This window comes from Melospiza melodia, chromosome 31 (assembly GCF_035770615.1).
Source record: "Melospiza melodia melodia isolate bMelMel2 chromosome 31, bMelMel2.pri, whole genome shotgun sequence".
Classification (NCBI taxonomy): domain Eukaryota; kingdom Metazoa; phylum Chordata; class Aves; order Passeriformes; family Passerellidae; genus Melospiza; species Melospiza melodia.
Genome location: NC_086224.1, coordinates 2803388 through 2814277, shown reverse-complemented (window position 1 = coordinate 2814277; position 10890 = coordinate 2803388). Strand labels below are relative to the sequence as shown.

At 60.5% G+C, this 10890-nt stretch overlaps 1 protein-coding gene across 1 annotated transcript; it reads left to right on the top strand.

Annotated features, from left to right (window-relative positions):
• The first annotated feature begins 1382 nt into the window (after positions 1–1382).
• Positions 1383–10409, top strand: LOC134431332 (cyclin-dependent kinase 2). The gene is made up of 7 exons (XM_063179324.1): positions 1383–1601; positions 1687–1764; positions 3415–3535; positions 4640–4810; positions 6025–6126; positions 8905–9108; positions 10261–10409. The coding sequence occupies exons 1-7, from the start codon at positions 1486–1488 to the stop codon at positions 10363–10365; spliced, it is 897 nt and encodes a 298-aa protein (XP_063035394.1). The 5' UTR covers positions 1383–1485; the 3' UTR covers positions 10366–10409.
• Positions 10410–10890: the final 481 nt, after the last annotated feature.

Sequence of the window (10890 nt, the reverse complement as noted above, 5' to 3'; positions counted from 1 at the left end):
GTGTGTAACACGGGGGGACCCCGATCTTTCCATCTCGGGCCGTTTCCGTGCCCCCGGGGCTCTCCCGGTGCGTGTGGCCGCTCGTGCGTGTGCGGCGAGCCCCGTGACCCCGGAGAGCCCCGTGACCCCCGTGCGTCCCCCCGGGCCGCTCCCCGTGACCCCCGTGTGTCCCCCGTGACCCCCGCGTGTGTCCGGTTGCGGTCCCGGTGTCCGCTCCCGGCACTGCCCGGGCATCCCGCGCGGAGCCGGCGGTGTCCCGGGCCCGACCCCGACCCCGACCCCGGTCCCGATCCCAATCCCGATCCTGATTCCGGCCCCGATCCCAATTCCAATCCCCGGTCCCGATCTCAGTCCCGATTCCAGTCCCCGGTCCCGGTCATTGGTCCCCATCCTGATCCCAAACCCGCTCCTGATTCCGGTCCCGATCCGTCTCAGTCCCCGGTCCCGGTCCCTATTCCAATCTCCGGTCCCGGTCTCAGTCCCCGGTCCCGGTCCCTGTCCCCATTCCAATCCCCGGTCCCGGATCCCAATCCCAGTTCCGATCCCAATCCCGGTCCTTGATCTCGATCCCAGTCCCGGTCCCAATCCCCGATCCCGGTCCGGGTCCCAGTTCCAATCCCGTGTCCCTGTCCCCGTTGTCCCGATGCCAATCCCCGGTCCCGGTCTCTGTCCCCGGTGTCCCTGTCCCCGTTGCCGTCCAAGTCCCCGGTCCCTGTCCCCAATGTCCCGATCCCAATCCCCGATCCCGGTCCCTGTCCCGGACCCCGGTGTCCCGATCCCACCCCCGCCGCCCGTTCCCGGTAGTGTCACTATCACTTTAAGGGATCTCCCGCGTCTCCGCTGACGTCACTCCCCGCTCAGCCAATGCGCGGCGGCGCGGGGGGCGTGGCCGGCGGCAAGGCGGGAAGCGGCGCGGGCGGGGCCGCCGCGGCTTTGGCGGGAGCGGGGGGGAGGCGGCGGCGCTCGGGACCCCCAGGGACCCCCCCAGGGACCCCCGGGGACACCCAGGGACCCCCAGAACCCGTCCAGGGACCCCCCGGGGCCGGGGACACCCCCGGAGCCCCTCCCCCATCCCGGATATCCCAACCGGGACCCCCCGGAGCCCCTCCCCCATCCCGGATATCCCAACCGGGACCCCCGGAACCCCCCCGGGACACCCCCCGGAGCCCCTCCCCCATCCCGGATATCCCAACCGGGACCCCCAGAACCCCCCCCCCCCCCCGAGACCCCCGGGGACACCCCAACCCCCCCCTCCCGGTGACACTCCCGTGCCACCACCGGGGACACCCCCAGAGCTCCTCCCCCACCTTGAGACCACCGCCCCCAATTCCAGGACCACCAAAACCACCCCAGACCCCCCCCCCTTCCCCAAAACCCGCCCCTTATCCCCATTCCCGCTGTCCCCTCGGTGTCCCCCCCATTCCCGGTGTCACCCGGGGGTCCCCCCCCATTCCCGGGGGTCTCCCCGGTGCCGCCCCCTCCCCAATGGAGAACTTCCAGAAGGTGGAGAAGATCGGCGAGGGCACCTACGGCGTGGTCTACAAGGCGCGGAACAAGGTGACGGGGGAGGTGGTGGCCCTCAAGAAGATCCGCCTGGACACGTGAGTGGGGGTCCCCGGGGGTCTCTGGGGGGTCCCGGGGGGGTCCCCGAGGCTCACGGCCCCCCCCGTGCCGCTGTCACCGCAGGGAGACCGAGGGTGTCCCCAGCACGGCCATCAGGGAGATCTCGCTGCTCAAGGAGCTCAACCACCCCAACATCGTCAAGTGGGTCTGGGGGCTTCGGCAGGGGGGTCCTGGGGGGGAGTTTGGGGGTGTCTTGGTGGGGTTTGGAGGGAGATGTCGCTGAGGAGGGGTCCCCAGGAATGTCCTGAGGGTGTTTTGGGGGCTCCTGGGGTGGTTTGGGGGGTCCTGGGGGGCTTTGGGGGGAGATGTCACCGAGGAGAGGTGCCCAGGGGGGTCCTGGGGGTGTTTTGGGGGCTCCTGGGGTGGTTTGAGGGGTCCCAGGAGTGTCTTGGGGGGCTCTGGGGGGTCCTGGGGGAGGTGTCACTGAGGAGGGGTCCCCAAGAGTGTCCTGGGGGTGTTTTGGGGGGTCCTGGAGGGTTTTGATGGAGATGTCACCCAGGAGAGGTCCCCAGAAATGTCCTGAGGGTGTTTTGGAAGTGTCTTGGGGGGTTTTGGGGGGTCCTGGGGGAGAGGTCACCGAGGAGGGGTCCCCAAGAGAATCCTGGGGGGTCCCCTGTGACCAGGGGTGTCCCCAGGATGTGCTGAGGCTGTGCCAGGCCCTGTGGGGTCCCCGTGTCCCTGTCCGTGTGTCCCAGGTGCTGTCCCCATGTCCCCAAGCTGTCCCCATGTGTCCCCAGGCTGCTGGATGTCATCCACACGGCGAACAAGCTGTACCTGGTGTCCCTATCCCCATGTCCCTGTCCCCATGTCCCTGTCCCCGTGTCCCTGTCTGTGTGTCCCATGGCTGTCCCCATGTCCCATGGCTGTCCCTGTGTCCCTGTCCCTGTCCCCAAGCTGTCCCCATGTTCCCCCAGGCTCCTGGATGTCATCCACACGGAGAACAAGCTGTACCTGGTGTCCCTGTCCCCATGTCCCTGTCCCCGTGTCCCAGGGCTGTCCCTGTGTCCATGTCCCTGTCCCTGTCCCCAAGCTGTCCCCATGTCCCCCCAGGCTCCTGGATGTCATCCACACGGAGAACAAGCTGTACCTGGTGTTCCTGTCCCCATGTCCCTGTCCCCATGTCCCTGTCCCCGCGTCCCAGGGCTGTCCGTGTGTCCCAGGCCATGTCCCTGTCCCTGTCCCCAAGCTGTCCCCATGTCCCCAGGCTGCTGGATGTCATCCACACGGAGAACAAGCTGTACCTGGTGTCCCTGTCCCCATGTCCCTGTCCCCATGTCCCATGGCTGTCCCTGTGTCCCTGTCCCTGTCCCCAAGCTGTCCCCATGTCCCCAGGCTGCTGGATGTCATCCACACGGAGAACAAGCTGTACCTGGTGTCCCTGTCCCCATGTCCCTGTCCCCATGTCCCTGTCCCCGTGTCCCAGGCCATGTCCCTGTCCCTGTCCCCAAGCTGTCCCCATGTCCCCAAGCTGTCCCCATGTCCCCAGGCTGCTGGATGTCATCCACACGGAGAACAAGCTGTACCTGGTGTCCCTGTCCCCATGTCCCTGTCCCCATGTCCCTGTCTGTGTGTCCCATGGCTGTCCCCATGTCCCATGGCTGTCCCTGTGTCCCTGTCCCTGTCCCCAAGCTGTCCCCATGTGTCCCCAGGCTGCTGGATGTCATCCACACGGAGAACAAGCTGTACCTGGTGTCCCTGTCCCCATGTCCCTGTCCCCATGTCCCTGTCCCCATGTCCCATGGCTGTCCCTGTGTCCCTGTCCCTGTCCCCAAGCTGTCCCCATGTCCCCAGGCTGCTGGATGTCATCCACACGGAGAACAAGCTGTACCTGGTGTTCGAGTTCCTGCACCAGGACCTGAAGAAGTTCATGGACTCCTCGTCCCTCAGCGGGATCGCGCTGCCGCTCATCAAGGTGGGGACCCTGAAACCTGGGGAGGACCCTAAAACCTGGGGGGGACCCTAAAACACCTGGGGGGACCCTAAAACCTGGGGGGGACCCTAAAACCTGGGGGGGACCCTAAAACCTGGGGGGGGCCCTGAAACACCTGGGGGGGCCCTGAAACACCTGGGGGGACATTGGGGGACCCCAAAACCCCAAACCCACCCTGAGGGCTCCCTAGGCCACTCAGGGGTCTGACCCTGATGTCCCCAAGCTGTCCCCAGAGTCACCTGTCCCAAAGCCATTCTGGGGGTCCCCTGGGTCACTCAGGGGTCTCACCCTGATGTCCCCAGTGGTGTCCCCAATGTCCCCAATGCTGTCCCCAGAGTCATCTGTCCCATCTGCTGAAGGGCCTGGTGTTCTGCTATGTGACCCCAGAACCCCAAACCCATTCTGGGGGTCCCCAAAGCCACTCAGGGGTCACTCAGGGGTCTGACCCTGATGTCCCCAATGTCCCCAACGATGTCCCCAACGCTGTCCCTGCTGTCCCCAGAGTTACCTGTCCCATCTATTGTAGGGCCCGGCCTTCTGCCATGTGACCCCAAAACCCCAAACCCATCCTGGGGGTCCCCTGGGTCACTCAGGGGTCACTCAGGGGTCTGACCCTGATGTCCCCAATGTCCCCAATGATGTCCCCAGAGTTACCTGTCCCATGTGTTGTAGGGCCTGGTGTTCTGCTATGTGACCCCAGAACCCCAAACCCATCCTGGGGGTCCCCAGAGCCACTCAGGGCTCACTCAGAGCTGTCCCCAACAATGTCCCCAATGTCCCCAACGCTGTCCCCAGAGTCACCTGTCCTATATTCTGCAGGGCCTGGCCTTCTGCCATTTAACCCCAGAACCCCAAACCCATCCTGAGGGTCCCCTGGGTCACTCAGAGCTGTCCCAGTGATGTCCCTGGTGTCCCCAATGTCCCCAATGCTGTCCCCAGAGTCACCTGTCCTATATTCTGCAGGGCCCGGCCTTCTGCCATTTAACCCCAGAACCCCAAACCCATCCTGAGGGTCCCCTGGCTCACTCAGGGCTCACTCAGAGCTGTCCCCAACAATGTCCCCAATGTCCCCAACGCTGTCCCCAGAGTTACCTGTTCCAGCTGCTGCAGGGCCTGGCCTTCTGCCACGCCCACCGCGTGCTGCACCGCGACCTGAAGCCGCAGAATCTGCTCATCAACGCCGAGGGCTCCATCAAGCTGGCTGACTTCGGGCTGGCCCGCGCTTTTGGGGTGCCTGTCAGGACCTACACACACGAGGTGAGGGGATTTGGGGTTCCCTTGTGGGGTTTGGAGGGGATTTGGGGTCCCTGTGTGGAGTTTGGGGGGGATTTTGGGGGGATTTCAGGGGTTTGGGGGCTCCATCAAGCTGGCTGACTTCGGGCTGGCCCGGGCGTTCGGGGTGCCTGTGAGGACCTGCACACACAAAGTGGGGGGATTTGGGGTCCCCAGGTGGGATTTCAGGGGATTTGGGGTTCCTTTGTGGGATTTTGGGGGAGTTTGAGGGGGATTTGGGGTCTCTATGTGTGATTTGGGGGGGATTTCAGGGGTTTGGGGGCTCCATCAAGCTGGCTGGCTTTGGGCTGGCCTGCGCTTTTGGGGTGCCTGTCAGGACCTGCCCACACGAGGTGAGGATTTGGGGGGATTTATGGGGGATTTGGGGTTCCTGTGTGGGATCTGGGGGGATCTCAGGGGTTTGGAGGGGATTTGGGGTCCCCAGGTGGAGGATTTGGGGGCTCAGAACTCCTCTAGGCTTGTCCTGTCCCTGATGTCCCCAGTGTCCCCTCTGTGGTGACAGGTGGTGACGCTCTGGTACCTTAGGGATGCTGATGATGATGTCAGTGATGTCCCCGATGTCCCCATTGTCCCCAATGTCCCCAATGTCCCCAGGTGGTGACGCTCTGGTACCTCTGGGTTTCCTGTCCCCGATGTCCCCATTGTCCCCATTGTCCCCAATGTCCCCAGGTGGTGACACTGTGATACCTCTGGGTGTCCTGTCCCTGATGATGTCCCCAATGTCCCCAGTGTCCCCTCTCTCTCTGGTGACCCTGTGGTACCTTAGGGATGCTGATGATGATGTTGATGATGTCCCTGATGTCCCCATTGATGTCCCCAATGTCCCCAGGTGGTGACTCTCTGGTACCTTAGGGACGTTGCTGATGGTGTCAGTGATGTCCCCAATGTCATTGATGATGTCCCCATTGTCCCCAATGTCCCCAGGTGGAGACCCTGTGGTACCTTAGGGATGTTCCCCAGTGGGGTCAGGGTGTTCTGTCCCTGATGATGTCCCCAATGTCCCCAGGTGGTGACGCTCTGGTACCTTGGGGATGCTGATGATGGTGTCAGTGATGTCCCCAATGTCCCCATTGATGTCCCCATTGTCCCCAGGTGGTGACACTCTGGTACCTTGGGGATGCTGATGATGGTGTCAGTGATGTCCCCAATGTCCCCATTGATGTCCCCATTGTCCCCAGGTGGTGACACTCTGGTACCGCGCCCCCGAGATCCTGCTGGGCTGCAAATATTACAGCACAGCCGTGGACATCTGGAGCCTGGGCTGCATCTTCGCTGAGATGGTGGGTGGCACTTGGGGACATTTGGGGACACTGAGGGGACACTGGGGACACTGCACTGGGTGTGACACAGCCTGGGCTGCATCTTCGCCGAGATGGTGAGGGACACTTGGGGACATTTGGGGACACTGAGGGGACACTGCACACGGTGTGACACAGCCTGGGCTGCATCTTCGCCGAGATGGTGGGTGGCACTTGGGGACACTGAGGGGACATTTGGGGACACTGAGGGCACATCTGGAGCCTAGGCTGAGATGGTGAGGGACATCTGGGGACACTGGGGGGACATTTGGGGACACTGAGGGGACATCTGGAGCCTAGGCTGAGATGGTGAGGGACATCTGGGGACACTGAGGGGACATTTGGGGACGCTCAGTGGCCACTGGGGACATGGGGGACACTGAAGAGGTGTCCTGAGTGTCCCCAAACCCCCCTCAGGTCACACCAAGGGTGACACAGTTGTCCCCAAACCCCTCCTAAGGTGACACGGGGGACCCCCAGGATGCCCTGACCCCCCTCAGGTGACACTGGGGGTGACATTGATGTCTCCAAACCCCCCTCAGGTGACCCCAGGGTCCCTTGTGGGTGACACTGGTGTCCCCAGACCCCCCAAAGGTGACGCTGGGGACCCCCAGGATGTCCCCACCTCCCTCAGGTGACCCCAGGGGTGTCCCCAGACCCCTCTGAGGTGACACCAGGGGTGGCACTGATGTCCTGACCCCCCTCAGGTGACCCCGGGGTGTCCAGGCCGTCCCCACCCCCCCCGGGGTGACCCCGCGGTGACGTCACCGTGGGAACAAAGGGACATTGTGGGGTCTGGGGGGGGAGGGGACATCGTGTGACCCCCCCACGTCACCCGGGGGTGGCCACAATGCCCGGGGGGGGTCACGAGGGGCTCACGGGGCGGGGGAGGGGACAGAGCCTGGGGGGGGGGGAGGGGACAGGACGGGACTGGGGACACCGGGATGTCCCCAACGCCCCCGGGGGGGCTTTGGGGGGGCTCAGGTGTCCTTTGGGGTGTCCCCTCCTCAGCAGTGTCCCCAAACCCCCCTGGGGGTGTCCCCTGTGTCCCCTGAACCCCCTGGGAGTGTCCCCAGTGTCCCCAAACCCCCCTGGGGGTGTCCCCTGTGACCCCTGAACCCCCTGGGAGTGTCCCCAGTGTCCCCAGAGCCCTCTGGGAGTGTCCCCGGTGATGTCCCCAGTGTCCCCAAACCCCCGTGTGCCCCCAGATCACGCCCAGGGCTCTGAGATCAAGCCCTGTGTCCCCTGTGGGTGTCCCCTGTGGGTGTCCCCTGTGTCCCCAATATCCTTGTGATGTCCCCAATGTCCCTGTTGTATCTGCTGTGTCCCAGTCATGTCCCTGTGATGTCCCAATGGTGTCCCCAATGTCCCCAATGCCCCACAGATCACCCGCCGTGCCCTGTTCCCAGGTGACTCCGAGATCGACCAGCTGTCCCCATTGTCCCCATTGTCCCCAATGTCCCTGTGTCCCAGCAGTGTCCCCAATGTCCCCAATGTCCCTGTCACCCCTCAGATCACCTGCCGTGCCCTGTTCCCAGGTGACTCCGAGATCAACCAGCTGTCCCCAATGTCCCCATTGTCCCCAATGTCCCTGTGTCCCAATGATGTCCCCATTGTTCCCAATGTCCCCAATGTCCCTGTGACCCTGGGATGTCCCCATTGTCCCCAATGTCCTCAATGTCCCTGTGTCCCAGCAGTGTCCCCAATGTCCCCATTGTCCCCACAGATCACCCGCCATGCGCTGTTCCCCGGTGACTCTGAGATCGACCAGCTGTCCCCAATGTCCCCAATGTCCCTGTGTCCCAATGATGTCCCCAATGTCCTCAATGTCCCCAATGTCCCCATTGTCCCCAATGACCCTGTGATGTCCCCAATGTCCCTGTCACTCCGTAGATCACCCGCCGTGCCCTGTTCCCCGGTGACTCCGAGATCGACCAGCTGTTCCCATTGTCCCCAATGTCCCCAATGTCCCCAATGTCCCCAATGTCCCTGTCACCCCACAGATCACCCGCCGCGCGCTGTTCCCGGGTGACTCCGAGATCGACCACCTGTCCCCAATGTCCCCAATGTCCCTGTGTCCCAATGATGTCCCCAATGTCCCCAATGTCCCTAATGTCCCTGTATCCCCACTGTCCCCATTGTGCCCAATGTCCCCAATGTCCCCAATGTCCCCAATGCCCTTATCACGCCTCAGATCACCCGCCGTGTGCTGTTCCCTGGTGACTCCGAGATCGACCAGCTGTTCCCATTGTCCCCAATGTCCCCAATGTCCCTGTGTCCCAACGATGTCCCCAATGTCCCCAATGTCCCCTCAGATCACCCGCCGCGCGCTGTTCCCGGGTGACTCCGAGATCGACCAGCTGTTCCCATTGTCCCCAATGTCCCTGTGTCCCAATGATGTCCCCAATGTCCCTGTCACCCCTCAGATCACCCGCCGTGCCCTGTTCCCGGGTGACTCCGAGATCGACCAGCTGTTCCCATTGTCCCCAATGTCCCTGTGTCCCAGCAGTGTCCCCATTGTCCCCAATGTCCCCAATGTCCCTGTGTCCCAGCAGTGTCCCCAATGTCCCCAATGTCCCCAATGTCCCCTCAGATCACCCGCCGCGCGCTGTTCCCGGGTGACTCCGAGATCGACCAGCTGTCCCCATTGTCCCCAATGTCCCTGTGTCCCAGCAGTGTCCCCATTGTCCCCAATGTCCCCAATGTCCCTGTGTCCCAGCAGTGTCCCCAATGTCCCCAATGTCCCCAATGTCCCCTCAGATCACCCGCCGCGCGCTGTTCCCCGGTGACTCCGAGATCGACCAGCTGTTCCGCATTTTCCGCACCCTGGGCACCCCGGACGAGGCCGCCTGGCCGGGGGTGTCGGCGCTGCCCGATTACAAGGCCACCTTCCCCCGCTGGGCACGCCAGGACCTGGCCAAGGTGCTGCCACCGCTGGACGACGAGGGACGCAAGCTGCTGGCGGTGAGGGGACAAAAAGGGACACTTCTTCCTGCATCTTCCCTGATTTTCCCCAATTTTTCCCACTTTTTCCTGATTTTCCCCCACTTTTTCCTGACTTTTTCCCACCTTTTCACCTCATATTTCTCATTTTTCCCACTTTTTCCCAGTTTGCCCTGATTTTTCCTTGATTTGCCCCAATTTTTCCTTGATTTTTCCAGATTTTTCCCATTTCTTTCCCAAATTTTTCCCAATTTTTCCTGATTTTTTTTCCAATTTTCCCCCATTTTCCTCTAATTTTTCCGTGATTTTTCCCAATTCTTCCCACTTTTCCCTGATTTTTTCCTGATTTTTTCCTCAATTTTCCCTGATTTTCCCCAATTTTTTCTCAAAATTTCCCTGCTTTTTCTCCACTTTTTCCTTGACTTTCCCAATTTTTCCTGATTTTCCCTAAAATTTCCTTGATTTTTCCAGATTTTTCCCAATTTTCCTGATTTTTCTCCAATTTTCCCCAATTTTTCCTGATTTTTCCCCAATTTTCCTCATTTTCTTCCACTTTTCCCCTGATTTTTCCCCACTTTTTCCTGATTTTCCCCCCCCACCTTTTCCCGCCACCATTTTTCCCCTTTTTCCTCCTTTTTCCCTAATTTTCCCACTTTTCCCTGATTTTTCCCCAATTTTTCTCTAATTTCCCCCCAATTTTTCCTGGTTTTTCTCTAATTTTCCCCCAATTTTTCCTTGATTTTTCCCAATTTTTTCCCAAATTTTTCTGGTTTTTCCGCAACTTTCCCTGATTTTTTTCCCCTGATTTCCCCACTTTTCCCTGATTTTCCCCCAATTTTTCCTTGTTCCCCACTTTTTCCTGATTTTTCCCAATTATTTTTCCCTTTTTTTCCCCTGCCTTTTTCCCCATTTCCCCCGGATTTTTCCTCCAATTTTTTACCCCTTTCCCCCCATTTTCTCCTTACTTTCCTTTCATTTTTGCCCCATCTTTTTCCTCATTTTCTCCCCCGTTTCCCTCATTCCCCCCATTCTTTCCCAATTTCCCCTCATTTTCCCCCGTTTTCCCCCATTTTTTCCCAATTTTCCCCCGTTTTCCCCCATTTTTTCCCATTTTCCCCTCGTTTTCCCCCACTTTCCCCCATTATTTCCCAATTTTCCCGTTTCTCTCCCCAGCAAATGCTGCACTACGACCCCAACAAGCGAATCTCGGCCAAGGCCGCCCTGGGCCACCCCTTCTTCAGGGACGTCACCAGAGCCGTGCCCCACCTGCGCCTCTGACCCCAAAAACGGCCCCAGATCCCCCAAAATAGCCCCAAAAACATCCCCAAAACCCCAAAATCATCACAACTCCCCCAAAACGGCCCCAAAATCCCCCCGAATGACCCAAAATTGGCCTCAAAAATGGCCCCAAATCCCCAAAAACGACCTTGAAACTCCTCAAAACGGCCCCAGATCCCCGAAATGATCCCAAACCGCCCCCAAACCCTCACAAACGACCCCAAATCTCCCAAAAATGGCCCCAAATCTCCCAAAAATGGCCCCAAATCCCCCAAAATATCCCCTAAACCCTCCAAACCAGCCCCAAAATCCCCCAAAACAACGCCCCAAAAATCCCAAAATGGCCCCAAATCCCCCCAAAATGTCCCTAAAATTCTTCCAGTTGTCCCCAATTCCCCCCCAAGTGTCCCCAAAATCCCTCAAATGTCCCTAAAATAACCCAAAATGGCCCCAAAATGATCCTAAAAGCCCCCAAAATGCCCCTAAAACTTTTCCTAATGTCCCCATATGGCCCCAGGACCCCCA

Bases quoted from the DNA above. Each gene is read 5' to 3' on its own strand.
- LOC134431332 (XM_063179324.1), top strand. From the start codon at position 1,486: ATGGAGAACTTCCAGAAGGTGGAGAAGATCGGCGAGGGCACCTACGGC. The intron at 1,765-3,414 runs GTGGGTCTGGGG...CCATGTCCCCAG, and splicing joins AACCACCCCAACATCGTCAA to GCTGCTGGATGTCATCCACA. The intron at 9,109-10,260 runs GTGAGGGGACAA...TTCTCTCCCCAG, and splicing joins AGGGACGCAAGCTGCTGGCG to CAAATGCTGCACTACGACCC.